Source organism: Merops nubicus, unplaced genomic scaffold, assembly GCF_000691845.1.
Source record: "Merops nubicus isolate BGI_N331 unplaced genomic scaffold, ASM69184v1 scaffold35676, whole genome shotgun sequence".
Lineage (NCBI taxonomy): Eukaryota > Metazoa > Chordata > Aves > Coraciiformes > Meropidae > Merops > Merops nubicus.
The window spans coordinates 1-22,334 of record NW_008616266.1 but is presented as its reverse complement, the minus strand read 5'-3'; the positions used below and the strand labels follow the sequence as shown (position 1 = coordinate 22,334).

The 22,334-nt window shown below is 37.2% G+C and overlaps 1 protein-coding gene across 1 annotated transcript in view; it reads right to left on the bottom strand.

The window, feature by feature from the left end:
- The window catches only part of POLR3A (polymerase (RNA) III (DNA directed) polypeptide A, 155kDa), a gene marked incomplete at both ends in the record, with an annotated part of 30,484 nt that extends 8,388 nt beyond the window's left edge, over positions 1-22,096 (bottom strand). The window contains 20 exons of the mRNA XM_008942785.1: positions 2,054-2,167; positions 2,957-3,127; positions 4,820-4,957; positions 6,415-6,533; positions 6,738-6,849; positions 8,386-8,558; positions 8,834-8,998; positions 10,830-10,968; positions 12,302-12,429; positions 13,139-13,208; positions 14,512-14,652; positions 15,160-15,301; positions 15,990-16,093; positions 16,642-16,778; positions 16,965-17,127; positions 18,072-18,311; positions 19,281-19,435; positions 20,591-20,762; positions 21,302-21,439; positions 21,961-22,096. Coding sequence (XP_008941033.1) covers positions 2,054-2,167; positions 2,957-3,127; positions 4,820-4,957; positions 6,415-6,533; positions 6,738-6,849; positions 8,386-8,558; positions 8,834-8,998; positions 10,830-10,968; positions 12,302-12,429; positions 13,139-13,208; positions 14,512-14,652; positions 15,160-15,301; positions 15,990-16,093; positions 16,642-16,778; positions 16,965-17,127; positions 18,072-18,311; positions 19,281-19,435; positions 20,591-20,762; positions 21,302-21,439; positions 21,961-22,096 — 2,857 coding nt within the window. The remainder of the gene's footprint in view (positions 1-2,053; positions 2,168-2,956; positions 3,128-4,819; positions 4,958-6,414; positions 6,534-6,737; positions 6,850-8,385; positions 8,559-8,833; positions 8,999-10,829; positions 10,969-12,301; positions 12,430-13,138; positions 13,209-14,511; positions 14,653-15,159; positions 15,302-15,989; positions 16,094-16,641; positions 16,779-16,964; positions 17,128-18,071; positions 18,312-19,280; positions 19,436-20,590; positions 20,763-21,301; positions 21,440-21,960) is intronic.
- Positions 22,097-22,334: the final 238 nt, after the last annotated feature.

Below are 22,334 nucleotides of genomic sequence, written 5' to 3'. Positions count from 1 at the left end.
TTTCCTGAGCTTGTCTGTCTCTACAGAGTGATCACCTTTAGTACAACCCTGTCCTCTATGAGCACAGCTATATAATTCCCAGAGCAAGCTCAAGAAACCAGTGGTTCTTTCACATAGTGTAAACCTATAAAGCTCTCTAGCCAGGATCTGTTTAACAAAAAGGCTTTAAACTGACGCAGTAAGCTCTGGCTCAACATGAGCCTTTCCCCTTCACCTGTAACTTAACATACTCAAATATGGTAAAACATTGACACAGCTCAAACTGTGCCAGCCAACAATCAGCTTTTTAATCAGCTGAATTCCCTTCAGTGAGGGCAGAGCATAGGCAGAATGAATGCCAGTCTGTTTGAAATGGGCTATTCAGACATAGTTTTCTATATGGACAAGCCCATCACGGGAACCTCTGGTCAAATAACAGAAGGAAGAAATATTTCTGTTCTGGAGGGGAAAAGTAGAGGAAGGGATAGGAAAACACCAGAAAAACATGCCAATATCCCTAAAAGTTGAAAGAGTAAGTTTTAGAAATTAAACTCATGTACTAAAAGAAAGCTTTCTCAAGTCCTCAAAATCATTATTAAACTCTGGGGATTAACTGATATGTCATGGTTTTCATCATTAAAAAGGAACTGGCTTATTTACTGTGATGAACACCTATGCTATAATTTCACAAGCAGCAACGTATATACGCTAATCAGTTACTTTAGCACTATACACACATCTTTAGCTAAAAAGCACTAACAATGCTCACACAGTGCACAGGCATGCTACAATTACCTCATTATATTTCTCATAACCTGTCTCAGTTAATGCCTTCAGGGATGAACAAAAACAAAAAAAAAGATAAGAAAAGAAGGTAATATAACAGTATCTAAAACTTAACATTTTTAAGTTTAACTATTTACCATTAGGGTGATAGAGCCATATCTGTGCTTCTGAAATTAATAATAGCATTTATTTAAATTTTCCTGATATGATTAAAACTACGTATACCTCAAAGAACACCTTAATTTCCAAATTCTAATATTGGCATAGTGCATATTTTCTTCCTTCAGAGATGCAGTTGAGATTTGTGGCATATTTCAAATATGGATATAATTATTTTTTCAACTCTACTCTAGCACCAGAATTGCATATCTGGTTTATAAACAGCTGCTTATGAGTTCTGTCACCTCCTGCTCTGAAGCAGCTGATCTATTAAAAAGAAACCCTTCAAAGAGCAGGTCAACAAATTCATGTTGTATCTCATCACTGATAGTAATCAGGTTCATCCAGGTAAGAGTTTTACATGCCCACAGGCAGGTTGATTCCATAGTTTTTAATCACCGTCTTCCAAAGTAGTCTTAAGTGTGGCTGGTCTCATAAATATTAGAACTGCTTAATACTCTTTCAAACAAATTGACTTATACAATTCAAAGTGCATGCAGTCGTGTGAACATTCACTCATCCTTAAACGACATGTAAGCACTCCCCAGAAGATAAACCCTGTCTAGCAAAGCACTTCATAGAACAGAATTTTTTTGCAGTATTAGTGCAATAAAAAAGCAAAGTAAGTAGGTGGTTAATTTACTACATGAAAACAAGCAACTGAGTAAAAAAATTTTTCAGAAAGTTGATAATATCAAAACATATGCATTATAACTGAGTGGGAGACAGTCTTAGTGGTTTCTTACATTGAGTTGGTAAGTATTATTTAATTTCTGAAGTCCCAGGGTAAGCACATTATTACTGTATCACCTTGCTAAGGAGAGAATTTCCAGCAAGATCTCTCAGATCAGTGGCACCTCGCACTCAAAAAATCACTACATTTTTCTGTCTTCTAAAGTTTGTGTGGCAAACATGAATAACCACCAGAAGAATTAAAATTACCAGTCCTACCTTCCTACCTCCCCATCCCCTAAATATACAGAAATATATTACTGGACAAGCTACTGCTGCTGCCACCGATGTATAAAATTCAGCCATTGCTCCTACAGGCTGATAACATGATCTTATTTAATTTCCTTGATTTTAAGGAAAAGTTAATCACAGTGTGATAAGGAAGTGACATAATTACCTGCAGAAAACTGTCTCGGCAGCAAAGAAATTCATTCTTCTTCATGATGGACTCAGATGTTATTACCAATTCACTTTTACTAAGGGCTGGTTCACTTCGGCACGGATATACAGCCTTAAAAGGAAGATAATTACTTCTTCACATAAAACAGATGCACAAAAGCTTCATTGTAAAGACAGAGAATATAGATATATATAACTGATAAACAGCATTCTTTACTTTTGGGTTTTTCGGAGCTATTTTTTCAGTTTGGTTTTGGTTGGGTTGGTTGTTTTTAAAATGAAGACTACTGTGAAGAGAAGGTCAACACACACTTCTCCTTACTTCTGTACATCTGAAGGTACACACACACACATTTCCAACTCTACCCATTTATTACATTCACAGAAGGGAAATCTGAACAGTCATTTCAGCAAAAACCTTTTATCTTGGGGGGATACACACACACAACCAACAGCAAACCACAAAACCAAACAATACCGTTCTTCAAACACCAAAGTACATCCCAAGTTATTGAACAACACATCAGGCTTCTGACCTAAGCAGCAGTTCAACATAAAAAGCCTGCGTACCCTGATGTAATAAGGAACTTGTGTAATACAAGTCCAATCTAGTACCCAACCCAGCCAGTAGTAATTTATCTGGCAAGCTGGTTATTAGGCTCTAGAACTACATCTAAGCACAAAAAAGAGCTTGATTTTTTACAGCTTATACAGAGTTTAGTCCTAGTTGCTCTGTTCTGATGTTAGAAACATACACAAGCTGAAAGACTGACCAGGAACACTCAAACAGGTAACTGATAAATAAATTCTTTAACTGAAACTATTCTCCCCACAATTTATTACTTCCTCCTATGTGTTTACTAGTCTTTTCAGACTTCAGACAGATTACAGCAATCCTTACTCTGATATTGTCTAGAACTCGCTTGAATTCCAGTGGTTCATCCTTCCCTTCCATGGCTGCAGGATCCAAGCCGTCTCCTCCATAAATAAACTGTATAATGTCACCAGTAGAACTTCTGACTGTCAGATCATACTGTGAGCAAAGATCTTCAAGTGATTTTACCAGTCGCCTCTGAAAGGAAAAGATGAAAAAAAAAGAAAAGTGCAAGGAAAGTAAATAGGATCTTTATAAAAATAGCCATTGATTTGGATTACAAAAAGTGTAGAAACTGGACTCAGGAAATATGCCAGCTAATCACTCTGTCAGATATGAAAGTCATACATAACCCCCATGGCTTTACTGTATAGTCCCCAGAACATGAAAGCCAACAACAATAAAATTTAAAGCAACATCACAATTCTCCATATTTAGAAATTCCATCACATAGGAAACCTAATGCTAAGGTGCAAGAATCTATTATAGTCTGAAGAATTGGTGAGGTGGGGCAGGGAGGGGGTGTCACAGAATTTTCATATTCTTCCCGTCAGGTTTATTTCTCAAGGAATACACTTTTTTGCGTCTGGAAGCAAAACTAATCAATAATTTCTTTCACTGACAAAGAACAAACAAACATTTGTCAAACCAAATAGCTGCTATTTTTATACCAGCTATGTATGCTACTTCTCTTACATTAATTCATCGTATTAGGAAAACCCTTTACTACTAATTTCCCTCCATCTCCCAAAAAGAAAGCACGCTATGAAGCATTAGTGGTTACAAACATTTTTATTTGAAAGATTACTTCTATAGAACAATGAAGTCAAATTAGCTCACTGAAGAATATAAGCTGGCAATTGTTTTCACTGAAGAGGAAAAAGAGAAGATCAAATAAATGTTAAGGGGTTTTTTTGTTTGGTTGGTTGTTTTGTTTTTGTTTTTGTTTTTGGGTTTTTTTTACATTTCAAACTCCAGGTGTCACACTTTATTCATGTAAGCTGAAAGTTGATGAGAAAGACTGTTTTGCAGGTTGCTTACTATATTTATATATTTTTGTACATAGACACATGCAAACATTATTCTGTTAGTTTGGCAGATAAATGGTCTAATTAGGCACTCAATCTAACAGTAATTTATTTTAGTCTTTGTCGAGTTACTTGCAGATTTCTGAATGTGTCCTCAGCTACAAATAATCTTGGCTTTTCTCCTCCCTGTTACACTGGCAAGAGGACTATAGAGAACTTAAAATACTACTTAAATATTTTCACTGAAGTCTTAAGAATGGTCATAATAGCAAGAAGCTTTGTTAGAAGAACATTTATTTCCACAGGAGATGCAGTCAAAGAGACTAAGACCTTACAAAACTTGAAGCCAGCATCTGCATGCCAAGGGGCCCATTACCTAAGGAGGACAGATACTGAAATGGAGCTTCAGCCATACTTCTGTATATCCAGGGAACCTTTTTTTAAGTAAGCCAAAACAAGGATTTTTGTTTTCTGCTTCTCATTGTTGAAATGCCGTATCTGAAAAAGCACTCAGCTCTGTTATAGTGTACGGACAAAAGTTCCACCATTCACATGGGTTTTCAGAATACATGCTACATGGAAAATAGTTCTCCCAATTCCATAGAACAAGAATTTTTTGCCCATATTAAGAAGGAAACAAATTAATAGAAGCCTGTTATTGTACCATTGCCTGAGGTCTGGTTCACAAACCTCATGTCCACAGGAGCAGAATCATGTATCTCACATTATTAGTTACTGTGAAACATTTAAAAACGAACACACACATAATGCATGCTCTTTTCCCCCACCCCTCACCTACACATAACAACTATCCTTGTTTTGCACTGCTGATAAAAAAAAAAACCACTCCACTGACAGTTACCTGCATATATCCAGTTTCAGCAGTTTTTACAGCTGTGTCAACCAGACCTTCTCGACCAGCCATCGTATGAAAAAAAAATTCAGTGGGAGTCAACCCAGAGTAGAAGCTATTGGCAACAAAGCCTTTTGCTGCTGGGAGCTGCACAGGAGAAAAAAGATTAGAGTTCTATGTACCTTCTGTATGCATGTTACAAAAAACACATTGTACATGATGTAAACGCTTTCAGATAGCAAACACATGAACAGAGCAACTGTTTCAGCTGCATTTAGCTTTGAGGTTCAATGTTTGTATTTTTGGTCTGAACCAAAGCTTCAAAACCTTTGCCCATTCTTCCAAAATTATCTAACAGGTTTTCTTTCTCCTCCTGCAAGCCTTGTTATGCTTCTAGTCACTCCTTGCAAACACTACACCAACTTCTAACACTCCAGCCGCCCTTAAAGTTGCAAAAACTGAAAGGGTGCTAAGAATGTTAATTTTGCAATAGTATAACAAAGGTATTTATAGTGCTGAAGACTAATAGATCCAGAAAAAATATGTCTGGATGTATGTACATAGCTAATTCTTTTGAATGGTTTGCTCTCACCTTTGAGACAAGTTCTAGCCAATGACCTTTATGCAGGCATTAAGTCAAGCAACACCAAACTGCCTCCATCATCACACAGAACAACATGTAGCCTCCACTGAGGTTCATCTCAGAAGATTATTTTTTGCTGTTATTTAACAGGTAGTACTTTTTATATCAGTAAAAAAGCTGTAGTTAAAATTTGCCTTTTCCCGTCTCATCTAATCCAAAGTATTTTTTCTTCCTTAATTTATTCAGGAAGAATAGATTTTACATTACAGAACTCAGAAGTCGAAATCTGGACATTCAGTGACAAATACAAGTGTAACAGCTACCATCTGACACTTGAGCTACCTAACACAAGATTGATAGTTGGTACCTAGAACATTCTCTACTGATCATTACATTTCAGGTAGCAGATTTAAATTAAAAAAAAATAATTAAAAAAAAAAACTAAACAAAAACAAAAAGCCCCAACAAAACTAATTTCATTGAAGTGTATTAAGAAGTGCATGAGCTCCCTTATTGCTTCATGTAGAACAGAACTTGAACATGGACCATTCAGAGTAGCTCATGATATCCATCTAACCTACTGGAAAAAAACAAAAAAAAACCAGAACACAGATTCCAGAATGGTTTGTGTGGCAGGTTTCACCTGTTTAAAGATACCAACACACACCCAGCAGTTGTCCTGTAGTGCAATGAAGCAGAACGCAAGACAGGAACTTAAAAAAAATATTTTTAGCACCCTTAAGACAACCAAAAATGTATTAGACTTACTTAAGTATTTTGCTAAAATACAAAGGTCTAAGCAAGGCTTAGGTGTAAAAATTCAAGCTCACTGGACAACCTGTGGCAATTCACAACAGTACTGTTAACTCCCAAGTCACACTCAAAACATTTTACATTCACCATATGTGATCCTTCTCCTTCACCATGTCATGGCAACGCATCCTATCATGTGTCCTTCTTAAAATGGTTTAAGGCAACTGGTTTCACTTTTCTTTACAGTGTATTGTATACAGAAAATTACCTTAGAATGCTTCTCAAAGTGAGGCAAGGATCTGTTCTCAAATCCATCAGGAACTCGGGACCCACTGATAGCCTGCTGACCTACACAAGCAATCATCTGGGATATATTAATGAAGGAACCTGAAAAGAATGAAGGAAAAAAAGAATCTAACTATAACTATTTAACTATACGCAGTATATACTTATTGAGAGGAGTGACTTCAAATCTGTATGACATGAATTCAATACTTGCACAACTGATTGTATAAAATAAGCTATAAAAGACAGAACAAGTAAAACAGGGATGGAAGAAGCAATCTACTTCCTAGACTTGGCTAGCCTTACCTTTAGAACCACAGAGAGCCATGATAAGGGGACTGTTGCTCTTGTCCAGTTCTCTGAGACAGGCACTGCCAGCGTGATCTCTGATAACAGAGAGTTCTTTAAGGATTAAGGCCTGAAATGCAAGATTTCAGAGATTCAGCATTTGTTGAAATCACCATACACACACAGTACTCAATCACTGGCCACCAATACATCCTGTAGCCAAAGAGACTTCAAAATACAGTAAGAGAAATAAACCTAGACATTGCTGTGGGTAAGACAAGATGAACTTTTAACGTGCACAAAGTTTCCTGTACAGAAAGTCTTTGTTGGGGTAAGGAAGGGTAGCCAGAGGCACAACAACCTCTTTGTCACTACTATCAACATAAGCTAAACCAGACACTGAACCAAGCCTTAAGTCATCCTGCGCTCCGTGAAAGATCAGCACAAAAGAGAAACAAAGAACTACTGGAGAGTCCAGCAGAAGGCTGAGAAGATGGTTAAGGGACTGAAAGATTAGTCTTACAAGGAAAGGCTGTATAGCCTGGAGAAGAGAAGACTGACAGAGGATCTTAGCAATGCTTATAAATATCTAAAGGGCAGGTGTAAAGAGAACAGGGCCAGGCTCTCTTCAGTGATGTCCAGTGATAGAACAAGGGGCAATGGGCACCAACTGGAACACTGGAGGTTCCATCTGAACATAAGGAATAACTTCATTACTGTGAGGGTGCCAGGGTCCTGGAACGGGGTGCCCAGAGAAGTTACAGAGTCTCCTTCTCTGGAAACCTGCCTGGATGCAATCCTGGGCAACAAGCTCTGGGTGACACAAGATAATCCCCAGAGGTCCCTTCCAACCCTACCATTCTGTCATTAAATAAAAGTGGGTTTGTTCTCCTTTCAGAGAGTACAATGCTGTCTCCAATTGTTAAGAACATAACTGTATCAAGCAAAAATTCTAGGATGTACATGGGTTCCTGAAAACACGATGACTCAAAAAGACTGCAAGACACTTCTTTCAGCCAGTCTGCCACTTCAAACCAGACAGGTGTGGCAGTACTTCATCATAGTGTGGACACTGACTAGCCAAGACAAATGTATAGAGCCATTAAAGACTATGAAGAGTGTTCTTCAGTTGACTTCATTAAGACTCTGTCTGTAAGTTTTTGGGTAACATTCATTGCTCTTTATCAACATTCCTACAGTAAAAAGAAAAACCACAGCATAACCCAAGTTCACTTAATTTTTGCCCCAGTAGGGGCCAAAAAAACACTTTAATATAAACAGATCTCTAACTAAAGGAAAGTTCTGCTTCTTAGATTAGGTTCCTTGCTGCTCTTTATTACCTTAGCAAATACTGATAAATATAATTTATCTTGTTCCAATTGCCTATGTAATTTTATTCTCTTGTATGTCACCCCAACACATCCAGCCAAAAGGGAGGCAAGATCTCAGCTACTTACTACTCTAGCTTACATTTTTAGATCCATACAAACTTCTGGATGTTAAGCCTAGATAGAGTCAGCAGAACTACCTAAGGTACCCTACTTGCCCTCATTTTTTAGGTTTCAGGAGACAACACTGAACTTCACAATTGAAATTGCTATATTCATGAAGTCTCTACTACTCTAAATATATAGTAACATAAATGGGAAAAAAAAAAAAAAGTTACCTCTAGTGTCTCCTCTGCAGTACAGCCAGGCTGCTGCTGTAGCTTGCCAGTGTTCAGAGCTTCAATATACTCATCACATTTCTTATAGCCAGCATTCAGGAGCTCATACTTAGCTTTTAGCAGACCCTGCCCAGGGGTTACATCACCAATTCCAATTGAAAAGCCACGATTAGCTATTAAAAAAAAAAAATTGTATTGATAACTTAATCTCATACAAAGAAAACAAATGAAAATATCAGGAAATATTACCATCAGGAACTTTACTTTTTGCTCCTATCATGTGGCCATCATAAGCAATTCATAAAATTCAGTAAAGTCAGCTTTACAATTAGTTTCTTTTTGTTTGGTTGATTTGTTTTGATTTTTAAACACTGTACATACTGTACAGAATTTGTGATTGGTCTGTATTTCTGCTTTAAGACACTCTTTTACAAGGACATGGACTTACAGAGATAGACGGGAGCAAGCCTGGCTAGTCGGGACATGGCATCTGCAGCTTCCACCTGTCCCCAGTCTCTCAGCAAGATGTAGAAGATGTTGTTCTTTGATCCTGAACCCAAAGTTCCTTTGTCCATACTGCCGCTCATTAACTCACTGTTTTGAATTGTGACGTCTAGAAATAAAAAGACAAAAAGAATCAATTGTTTTTCCAAAACATTACCTAAACTCTAGTAATCAGTTCTGGAGTAAGTTTTTAAACGAAAGCTCCATTCATGAAAAGAACAAAACACAAATGCATACATTTAATGTATCTGCAGAAGTACACAAGTACTCAGACTACAAGCTGACCTTACCAACTTAAGTTAAAATTTATTTCCCCTCCTTCTTTTTGGTTAACAATATAAAAATAAACTTCACTTCATTAATCAGAATAAAGTATTAAATCAATCTTATCTGTCCAAAAATAAAGTCCTCATTTAAGCATAATAAACTAAACCTATTTATTTATCAAGTAGAGCAACTAAATTTTAGAGGCTACAGCTCTCTTATTCCAAGATTTTAATATTCAGTTCAACATAATCACCTATGCAGGCACAGCTTAAATTTCAAAGACACTAATGACACCTGTCTTGCCTGTAGGCCTGTACACATTGCCTCTCAAATTACTTCCTTCTGCTTCATCAGGAACCTTCCATTTCAGGCACTGAATCTTCCTTAAAAACTTTACCATTTAAGCAGTTAAAAAAAATCCCTTCTGTTCATGAACTTCAGATGTATTTTCCATGAAAGCAGTACAATGCATGTTCCTTCTCAACTTCATCTTCCAAAGAAGAGCTGGCATACGTAGATGGATCCTATTTAAATCTTCATCATTATTTTCAATGCGAGTTTAGATAATCATCTTCTTGAACCAGAAGTCACTGCTCCATCACCCATTACAATCAAAATACAATAACTATGATTTCTTGAGACTTTGCAGAGAACTTGAAGAGAACTTTCTGAAGAGAATTGGTGTTGCCTCAGAAATTAATTTTTTCAGAACTGAGCGGAACTCCCAATCAAACACGAAAGTTTTCTGCATCATCTCTGTCAAATTCCATGAACAGATATTCTTCCCATGTTTCCTAAAACGAGAAGGCTGCAGAGCAAAGAAGACTGCCTCTGTTTACACTTGTTGAGAGCAGGATTGCTTTGTTGCCTTGCACCCCACATACCTTAGAGGCTGAAAAAAAATTGTGCCACCAACACCACTATCACAGAGTGGTCCTATTTTCTAAACAAATCACATCAAGTCTGGTGTAGTGGATTTGAGTTTTAATTGGTAAATTATTTTTCACATCAACATCACAGGACAGAATTACTGTTCATCAGTGGTTTCTCCTTAGGTTCCTTAGCAGCAACGAACTTCTGAGCAGCAAGGAACCTGCCTGCCAAGTTCATTTCCAGCTGTTACCGCACAAAATTAATTAAACTAATTAATTAATTAGTTGTTAAACTAATAATCAAAGCTTCGCTCATCTCATACAGCCTCCTGAATCCTGATGCTCTGCATTTTCCATCTGCTTCTCTGACATCCCCAACTGAAAGGGTACAGATGGTTTGATATCCTAGGTATTCCTGCATATTCCCTACACAACCTAACTTCTTTAACCTTTGAAACTCAAATGCCTGTATCACTACCCCAACTCAGGAAACTCAGTTTTTCCATTTGCCTTCTGCACAACCACTTCCTAAGCTTCTTTACTTTTATCTCTCTCTCACTTTCAAATCGTATCACAAGCCTAGCATCATACAAAAGATATATTACAAGAAAATGCCCAAGTCCTTTCTTTGGTGTTCAGCATAACATTCTTTTTTGAGAAAAACTGCACACAAGTATTCTCGAAATAAGAAATAAGACTATGAAGCACTGCTTTAACTCCTACAGTGACCTCAACAGCAACAAACTCAAAAAAACCCAACAGCAACAGCAATTGCAAAACAGCTTCAGAGGTCTCACTCACAAGAATCATTGTAACACAGGTCTTCCCCTTTGCCACAATACTGTTTGCCCTTGGTTCGTAGGTTGGCTTTCACAGGACAGTCATCGCTGGGTTTGAGAATGAGGCTGAACACCTGTTTTCCTGTCCAGAGAGTCACAGGCTTAAGGAAACAGAAGGAAAATAATTAGGATCACAGAGTTTAAGCTACAACTACAGTAAAACAGCAAGCAAGAATTTAGTGGTAAAAATGTTTTCTATACAGAACCTTTCTATACTGAACTATATTTGTAGAAGTACATAGTAGCTTTCCTTGAAACAGGGAAGTATTATTCACTTTTATAGATGTAAAACCACTGACTGCTGAATACTTATCCTTTACATAAGGGTATTAGAGAAGTTTGCTCTATTGCTCTCTCTTACTGTAATGTTTCCCTTTCTGATTAGAAAAGGAAAAAGAGATGTTGCTGTCATTTCATTTCTCAGAGAGGTTGCAACATGTACAATTCCTTCTTTATATAGTGCTTTTGGTTTATATTTTTAAGAGGTCAAAGTTTCATATAATTATGCACTCCCTCCTGCTGTAATGAAATCTGCCCAACCTAGCACTAACATAATTCATTTGGAGTGACAGAAGCAGTCAAAGAATCACTGCTCTTGGCTATTAGCAAAAGTTATAAAATTCACATTAGATACTGCCCATAAATGCTCTGACCTTGCTTCACTTTCTGAATTTCCCTAATGTTACACTTACTGTTTTTAAATTAAAGGGTACTAAAAAAGCATACACTGATCTAAAAATGCACCAGACTCTCTCCAAACAATTTGTTCACGTCAAGTACAAAATTAAATACAGACACACTTAGGTGTATGTGAATGAAGACTTAAACTCTAATCCAACAGATTATACTGTAGCTCTCTTCAAAGTTTGTGACAAATACTCTGCCCTTCATAAACACCTTTTGTGTACATGAAACAATAAAAACAATCAAGCAAAAAAACAAAAGAGCAATAATTTCACAGGTTTAATTCCTCCTATATTTGGAATACTGAAACCTAGGACTGTTTGGCATTTCATTTCAGGACACTACTTAAAAGCACCTAAGGACTAAGGCGGTTTCTCCACGGAGCCATGTGTTGGTCTGCACAGCCGGTAGCAGCCAGGCTGCGAAGCAGCGAGCACCTCCCACACACCGCTAGCAGCAAGTGCCAGCTCACAACGGCAGGAGAGCAGCAAAGCTGGTTTTGAACCCTGAAGGAACCCTGCACCTGGACTGCACCATGCAAGTTTGGCTCCTTTAAGCATCAAAACACATCGAATTATTTCCCCGTAGCTTTGACCCTGAATTATGATCCTTGTGCTTGACAAATACAGAAATCTCGTACAAAACTGTGAGAGAAAACAAGAGGGGTCTCTGCTGAGAACAATACCATGAGTTGAAAACACACAGAGAAAGTCTTAGGAACATTGAAAAAAAAAAATAGTTTTGATATACCTTCAGAATTGCTGGAGGCGGAAGTCTAACTTTAATCTTTTCATCCTTGCCAACCAGGATAGAAGCAATAATTTGACAGGCTTTGGCTCGATCAAAAAAGGTATCTTTTAATGTAAGAAGATAGGCACCTAGAATGTGCAAAATTGTGACAGAAAAAAATGAGATTAAATTTAAAAGCTATTGCATGTTCAGTATCAATTTTTTCATTCTAATACTAGTTACCTACTTACTATGCAATATGACAGTAGTTTTGACAGCCTCAGTTGTAAATCCTTTCCAGAGTTTTAACTGCTCCACACTCAAAATTCTAAGAATTAGAACCAGTGCATTTCTATAATCTAGTCTCTCACAGACTTCACCCCACGGGTAGAAATAAGGCCTTGGCATTCATTTTTGTATGCTTTCATCCTTATATTCTTGGACACTTCTTAAAGAATTGAGGGAATACGAAGGTACTTATTGTAGATTAAACTGATTTTTGACTAATGAAATCAGCTCCTCCACTGTAACCATAAGCAGTTTACATTGTCTACCTAACACACACAAAGACTACAAACATTCATTCTTTCAAAGAAACACTGCAAAACATATGCAAGGTTGTAAAAAGTGCAGCTACAAAGGCAGACAGTACCAGAAGAGACTGAGAACCTCACTGTATTTCCAACCTAAGAACAATTTTACTTGGATAATGGCACTTCAACTTTTGAAAGAAGTTTTTAAAATAACATAGAAGAATAAATTTTAAAATAAGATAGAAAAACTCTGGCAAACAGTAAAGTGATTCTGAAAGAACAACTGTTATAACCACACAGCTTTAAAATAAGGTTACATGCACACCTGTAAGGAAATCTTGAATAGCAGCAATAAGAGGTTCTCCATTTCTTGGTGTTACCAAGTTTGTTTTCGTCTGCATGATACAAGAAAAAAAAAAAGTTCTGCACTTTAAGACCATATTCCATTTGTTATTCAGAAGGCAACTTAACATTTAAGACAGTCATTCTAGCAAAAATGTTAAAAGCTTATTCTAAATCAAAGTACAGCTTTCTTCAAAAAGACAGAAAAAATAAACAGTATATTGAGGGTCAGTTCACTGCAGTCCATGCAAAGCTACTGACAGTTAAAGAATAATTTGAAAATAGTTACTGGAAATTACATAGTGTTTTGCCAAAACTAAGGTTGCAATCAACTTCCCATGTTTAGACAACCACTGTTCAAAAAGAGGAAGGGAAGGGAAGCCAGATTTAAGAACCTGAGGAAGGACAAAAGAGTTTACACTGTTTACAGGGAGCTAGGGAAATATTGCAAGCTGTGTGGTCCCTACCACTTGCAATAGTCAAGCTAGCAACTTCCACTACCCCATTTTCTTGTGTCTTACTCAAACTACTGCTCCAGTTGCTCACCTCCACCCACTTACGCAGCACAGTTTTGCCTGAACTGTTCACAGACCCAGACAAACCTGATCACACACTTGGTGGAGAGGAAGGGGATGTTTTCAAGCTTGCAACTCAGCTCAGCAAGCCAATAGATGATGCAGCTAACTCTTGTGTTGTTACATCTGAAGTAGCAGTGGCAATTCATTCACCCTAAAGGATCAAGTCACCCTAAAGGATCAAGTCACCCTAACGGGGCAATGTACTGGAAAATCCTCAGATTGATGCTGCTGACTCTACTTCCACGCTACAAATCAATGCCTGCAACCATCAGATCCCTCTGTCTACCCTCTCTTCTTCATTTTTATCCCTGCCCTAAAAGCCTACTGTCTCCTGCCTTCTCTCCTAAACCACATTTTCCAGTACAAGAACAATATTGCTGCCTCATTTCCAGCTGGTCTGACAATCTGCAGCTGCCGGGCTAACAGACTAGAAAGCAAAGTACCTCTGTGTTAGCTAATAGAGACACCCTGTTCTGGTAGCAATCACAAGGACAGCCAAGCAAAAACATCCCAATGACATCTACTTACTTGAAAACACCGAGTTCTCCACAAACAATAAATATAGTTGTACTAGCTTACCACTGTGTAACAGTCCTGATTTATTCTAAATTCCCTTTTGCAGTTTTCAGGCAGTTTCACAGTCACACACTATCCATACCCAAGGATCTTGACAGCATTTCAAGTTTCACATGCCATTTAAGAAATACAGGGCTCAGCCCATCTATCACTAGAAAAATCTGAACTCCAACCTACCCCCATTAAAACATTATTTACCTACCCCCATTAAAACAAGTGCTTCTGCCTTTGCTTCTTCTGTCTGAGGAAGGTGAAGGTTCATCTCATCTCCATCAAAGTCTGCATTGTATGGTGTACAGACACATTCATTAAATCTGAATGTTCTATGGGGTTTTACTCTAGCCTGGAAAAAAAAAAAAAAGGCAATGCACATGCAGTCAAGCATGCTACAAGATGAAAAAACATGCTCAAGTGCTTCCTTGTAGGCTTTAAGCTTTCTATTACAGACACAAATCAAAACAGAATTTAGCTCAATCAGGAACTGATACAAATTGTACTCGGGTACATCACAAATGTAGCTAATAGTAAATTATGAAGAATTTATACAAAGCACAGAACACAACATGCTTTCTACAGGTCACATCAACTCTACAAAAATGAAACACTTATTCAAGAACAGATAATAAGGTCAATTATGACTATGGACAGAATTGTCCAGACATCATACTGCCCAGTTACGCACCAGTTCCCATGCAAAAGCACAACCACACCATATTCATGCCCATCTCCATGCACTGTCTCAGAAGAAACTGTGTGGTTTTGTGCATCTAAGAGATAAACACCAGCAAAAGGTAAGCCACCTAATGTTTAGGGATGCACCACTTCTATGTCAGGCTGTGTGTACACTTACTATGTGAGCCATGATGCTCAGCTTATGGAGAGAGGGCTGTCGGTTGAACAGGACTATGTCACCATCTATAAGATGTCGCTCCACGATATCCCCAAACTTCAGCTCCTGGGCCATCTTTTCTCGGTTTCCATATTTCAAAAATCTTGTAGTAACACATAACAATGGAGTCAGAATAGATAAACGCAGAAAGACATGAGCACAAATGAAAATAAAATCTGTGTTTATAACAAAAGATCTTCTGTTAAATGTTGGACTACTTTTATTACCACAACTAGAAGACAAAACTGGTGTGAGCTGCCTCATTAAGCATCAGTCTTGCTACTGTTGCAAATACTGAATGTAAATGTGACGTCAGTTTTACTACTAACTGTAGATTTGTTAGCAACTAACAAAAAGATTATTTATAAAAACTAAGAATTTGTTTCAATTGTATTGGAGAGTATTTCGAGTTTCACTCATATACTATCACTTCTTACTACCTAGGAACTGACTGCAGATCAGCTCTCCCATGAAAACAGCCAGTATAATGTGCCCAGAACTGCCCTTTTTCATTTATCTCCATACTACACCTTCTATTTCAAGAGAGGCTCAGCCATTAAAAAAAACAATCACAGTTCACTGTCAGCAGTATGTGCACTTCAGATTAAATCCAACAAGTTATCTAAAAAGAAACAGTACACTATCCTAGGAAATAAAGACAGCTTTGTTACTGCCCTTTAGGAAAAGCTAAAAATAAATTACTTGCTATAGATATAATGACGTTCACAGAGCAGTAACAACAAGTCGATGGGTAGAAATAAAAAGTGAATAATTACAAATAAGCAAGATACCTTTTCATCTGCGTGTGCCTTTGCTGTATGAAGTTGGCTCCAGGATGAACATCAGGACCATTACGGACAAGTTTCCTCATAAAATTAATATTTGCTTTGTTCACCTATTGCATAAAAACTTCCATCAGAAACAAATTAAACATTTTAGGACCTTGTTTTTGCTGGTTTCAAGTTCTGAGTTTTCAAATTTTAAGCTCAAATTATCATCTCCCTCCAAGCCTCCAAGAGCTGAAGGGAACAGGCAGGAGGGAATAAAGAAAACGTAAGCCAATCTCAGAGCAGAACATTAGAGTGAAATCAAATAAAAAATCTGCTAAGTAAATTCAGATATAAAAAAAACCACAATTACTCCTTAGACAGACACACCAAAATACACAAGAAGCTATCTATGAGTTCAAAACACACCAAGAAAACCTGTTCTGTTTTGGTATGTAACTTCCTAGACCACATGTCCTCACAGTATTTGCATGTGTGTGATACTACAGCCCTCACTCACCAGCAGCACAGAATGGGCAAAGCATCATGGAATGACGCCGTGATTATAAAGCAATACATTCACTCTTTATTATAGTAACACTACAAAAAAGGACAACACTGAGGTCCTGTTAAAAAAAAAGAAGCATGGAACAAGTTCTGGTTCTACATTACTTACCTTTTCAGGAAAGGTTAGTATTTTAGCAACATGAATAGGCACTGCTACTTCATCTATTCTTAGGTTAGGATCAGGTGAAATGACTGTTCTGCCAGAGAAATCCACTCTTTTTCCAGACAGATTGCCTCTAAACCGACCTGACAAAATAAGCAAGTGAAAACACTATTATAAAGTTATTTTCAAAATGTTATCTCTTCAGACAGCACTTTGGAACATCTCTCAAGATACATAACTGAAGCACAACACAATAGTAGCCAAGATCTTTTGGAACAGAAAATATTTCTGGCTTAATTAAAAGAGTAAAACCAACTTTCTAGACAAACCTTGCTTTCCTTTAAGTCTCTGAACAAAACCTCTGGTCCATTTTTTAGGTGCCATGTTGAGAGGAATTCCTGAGAGCTCACTATTTATGTACAGAGCACACTGCAGCTGAAGAAAATCCCAGTCTTCCATAATCATCTGTGTTTTCGCTCCTGATATCCTATGCTAAACAAAAGTCACTCAGTTCAGAAAATAAATATAAGGTGTACTAAACAAACAAAGGATTTTTCTCATAGGATTAAAATACTTCTTTCAAAAATAATGTTAAAAAAAACTTCATATATAGGAATGAAAAAGGCAAGACAGCTTTGTAACAGGATACATATTGCTATAGCATAAAGCCACTGAAAACAGAACCCAGCAAAAAAATTTCATTCTGAAGTAGCACTGGCTTTGGACAAATTCACTTAAATAATATTTTTCCCAAACCTCTGAAGTTAATCTAATATAACGTCACCACCAGAAAAATCACCAGTAGTTAACAGTTTTTCAGTGACAGGAGAGTTAGTGCTCACTCGGTTTCATTTGCCTGGCAAAAGACCAGTCTTGAAAATCCTGAAATGACTTAGTCTGGTAGAACTGTTCTTCTTAACAAATGATTAACTGTGACCTTTACTTCTCATCTCAATTTGATAACCATGCTAACTGAAACCTGATTTCTTAAGAACAGATCATGAAATAAAGAAAGCACAAAGATGTAGTAAAAAAGAGGAAAGTCTATATTGAATAAAAATCCCAAACAATACCTATAATTTTTCCATTGTGATGACTCTAAAAGTGTTATAGTTGGGGAGGACACACACAACAGGAAATAGAAAAAGAAATATAGAAAAAAGACAGGTGAGTTGAGTTCATGGACCAGAACTCAGACAAAACATTCCCATAATCCACCAGTACATCTTCAGCACATCCTATATTGCAAGCAGCCAGTCGGCCAGCTCCATTTGAAGCAAGTCTCTCTATTTCTTCCAATAAAATGCCAAATGACATAGCAGTACAGTACAGACTGCTTGCTAGATTGTAAGCAGTAGAAGTAAAACCACTTGCTATATCAATTCTGACCAAATCTTTTGAAATGCAATAGTCTGAGCACTTGGAAGTTGACTCACCTTTTTAATTACATCATTAAGGAAAATGATCTCTGTCAGTTTCATTGTCAAGTCATCTTCATTGGTGCCAGACTTCAAGTCACTCACAACAGAGGGTCTGATACACAGTGGAGGCACTAAAAGTCGCGTGAGGATCAGATCTGAAGGTTTACCTGCTTCTGGGTTCATTAGAAGCAGAGGGATGTCTTCTGCTGGGATTCTTTTAAATAGGTTCAATACCACCAAAGGATTCAAGTTTTCCTACAAAATCCATTGGAAAATGGGGAGAACAAGCCATCATGTAAGAGTTCCAATGATCCCCTCCTCAACTAATTTACTTTTTTGTTCAAAAAAGGTATTTTTTGATTGCAAATAGAGAAGAACTACTCATGCAAACAAAAGTAGCTTTTGGGTTATTTATTCTGAATCAATGCTTTTAGCATCCCAGATACTGACTTGCTATATTTTTCCCCTTCCTTTTTTTTTTCCCCCTTATATATCAGTTTACTTTTCATTGCGTTACTCTTTTCTACAGAATTAATTAAGATTACTTCAGTTATTTGACAAAGCAACCAAACAAGCCTCTTAAAACTTGCAGTACATCATATTAATTTTAGTAGTAGTAGAAACTCACAGGAACTACGTATCACTATATTCTAGACTGTCTTTCAGAACTTTTCTCTCATCTTAGTTCAGCTACTGCTCTAGTAGCTACAAACTTCAGATATTCACTAATTTTTGTGTCCAAATATGCACCTTGAGATCTTTCCAGCTTGCAAGGAGCAGAAGAAAAAACTGCACACAAACTAAAGCTGAATGAAACAAATACGTAACTGTCTCCTCTCTCCTGCTCAACATTAAGTTCTTCTGAAGAAAAAAAAAATATTTCTGTGTACTATAGGAGTCTCTGAGTTATAGTAAATCTCCACGAACATGCAGAGTTTATATGGGCCTATATTCTCCATTTTCTATCTTACAGAAGTAAAAGACACCAAGAACATTCCCTTTCTTTACACACAAAAAGCTATGGATGGATCATAACATACAATAAAATAAATTTTTCATTTTAGCAAGGTTAGCATTATTACAATAATACAAACATTCTTCAGATGTCTTTTGGAATATGAAAATCTTGGACCACCACAAAGTTTAACAAGCTACATTTAAAAACTTTGAGTTTTATTTCACACACAAAAACTAGTAGGACATTTAAGTCATAATAAAACTCACCTGAGCTCTTCCCAGCAAGGGTTCTACTTCTTTGTTATGTTCTATTGCAGTTTCAAAAGACTGGAGAAAAGTAGATACTATTGGATCTACGACTTTCTTATTGGTCTTGTACTTCTCATGTATTATTTTCAATAAACCACATTTCTTCACAGTTCCTGCAAGCAAATAAATGAGGGTTGTTTTGTTTTGTCTTTTCAAAACAATACCACCATTAGAAAAAAATCAAAATAACAACCAAAACCAGAAAACCCACACCCAAAACTTAAACCAAGTAAGCTACAGTTCTAAAACTGTAGTCAAATGTTCAATGAAAACAAAAATAAAGGAAAACTTTAACAGCTTTATTAATCAGTTGCTTAAATTCACAAAACAAGAAGGGGACAATCAGGCCGTGGCTCCTTGCACGGCTAGGCTGGCGTGCCTAGAACATGAGGCACTTCTGAAGCTGAAAGCAGGTGGTTCAGACCACAACTGAAATTCAGCTTCACCTCAAACACAGCAGATTTTTATTTTTTTTAAATAGGAATTTCTGCACTAGAAAAGGACTGGGATGTGCCATTTATACATCATCCCACTATATTCTCAAGTAATTTTGGTAGTGCATTTTAAAATAAATCATTACAACAACTCACAGTTTTCGCAAGTTAAAACTATAAAGTTTGAAGTTACAAATTAGTAATTCACTATCCATCTCTAACACTGCAGTCCTTTACCAGTAATATCACTTGAACAGCATACATGAAGAAAAAAGACCTTTGATAAACAAACATGAAACCTTAAGATATTCTGCGCTGAAGAACAAATGGCAGTGTAACCCAAGATCATCACAGCTCAAATACTGCCAAACTGCAGAACACACCCTCCTAGAGGATGACAACCACACATAATCTTAAGAAATATAACTTAATATAAAGGTGTAAAATGAAGTTCAATCAAAATTACAAGATCTACATATGCTTCTAAGTTAAAGTATTGATCATTGACAATAACTCTCAGTATTTTCAAACAAATTTTTAAACGCAGGGGGTTCTTGTCATTATTCTAGTGTCAAATATTGCTTACTGCCATGAAGAGACAGCACATGAAACAAGAACAGCAACTACTACAATGTCTATAACCACATAAATGAGATGTCAACAAGCATGTGCCTTGCATTGAAAAGACAATTACTGTTTCTTAATGAAGGCTAGAGTGAATATCCATCAGCTGTAGAACAAACAAGCATATTCCAGATTTTAATACTGTCACATCTGCCAAGGTAAAAACCATCACAGCTGGCAGCCTCACTTACTGCCAGTGTCAGCACTCACCATTAAAGGCACCACAGTAAGGGCAAGTGTTTTTCTTTCGGCACTTTTCAGACACTTTCTTTTTCAGCCCTCTCTTCTGAAGATACGTAAGGCCAGGTCGCTTTAGATAATCCAAAAACTGTTTTTTCTCTTCCACTGACAGCATAATACGGCAACACGTTTTGCAGATCATCTTAAACGTTAACAAATAAAGACACAGTTGTTTAACAGATACATCTAGAGATGTAACCTGTTCTACTGTAAGTTAAGTTCTTCAAAAGAGTGCCTTTTTTTTTTTTTAACCAATTACTTACAGTCTTGCTTGAAAAACCAATTAATATACTGGCATACACAGATAAAAAGCACATGGCAAAAGAAATCCAAACCAGTCAAAGGGGCAAACACTTATGTAAGCTCTGCAGGACCTTAAGACTCCACATAAAGCAAACAGAGCTTTGATTTACTAGGATATCCGAAAAGGCAAGTTATACTGCATACATTTCATTCAAACTATCAGAGAAAAATAATGAATTAAATTAATTAGTCACAGATAACGTAAAACAGCTCTATTTGCATCACTAAGAATGATGCTTAAATTTTATCTCATTTTTTGTGTAATAGATTGTACCAGATCTCATTTTAGTCTTCTCGTTTACTCTTTCAAACGTTTTCTTTCCCGATTGTTTCCCTTCTCTAGATTAGAAACTGACAACAAATCATAACTTCATTTACCTGTAAGATGCCAATCACAGCTTTGAAGTAACCAACATGGAAACAGGGCAGTTCTAAGTCTATGTAACCATAGTGTCCTAAACAGTCAGCCAGATTCTTCCCACAGGTTTCACAAGGACGATCTTTTTCACTGGTTCCCTTTGGGAGAACAGGAACACGCAAACAGAAAAAAAAGTTATCTGTGGTCAGTTGAATACACAGAAAATACAAGAGTTCCTAAGCTAGTCAGCTATCCCAAGAGCAGACCCACTCTTTTTTTCCCAGCATCAGAAGCATGTCAGTAGCATTATATTCACTTCAACCCTTAAAAAAAAAGTCTTTCTCACGCAGCTCCTATTGATACCACTGACATTAACTCATACAGCTCTTGCAACTGAACTACAGGTTGCTAATCTACAAACTGGCCTTTTGTAGAGGGATGTCTCTGGGTCTCCCAACAACTTGGCAGAAAGAGCCTATCTCCTGCATCAAAAGAATGCTGTCCTGAACCATGCAAAAACATGAAGAAAATAGCTGTCACTACAATCGACAGTCTATGCGATTCAAATAGAGATACATTTGCATATACTCTGGATGAGCAGTAGATTTTAGTCACATCGACTATTTTAACCATCTTAAGCGCCTCTACGAAACAAGTGTGAAAAAAACCCAGCTCTCACCATGCGATGGTCAAGCACTCCATACTGCAGCGGGGAGTGATGGTTGTCCTGGCTATACAGGTTTTTGCTAACCACTTGAATGTGAGCTTGCTGACGCATCTCCTCTGGAGATTTCATGCCAAAACAGATGTGGCTTCTAGAATAGAAATTTCACACGTAGGCACGCTCACATAAATACATGCGGAAGCACTTATAACTACACGCACACACGCAGACGCTTTTAAGACCGATGTAAAGGTGGCTGAATTGATTCACAACAAAGTTGGAGCAGACCATTATAAAAACAGCGTTGTTCTGCAGCAAGAGGCTGGTTTCTGTGTGGGAGATGTACGGACGTTCTCGGGCAGCCCTGCGGCTGCCCACACGCACGGCCA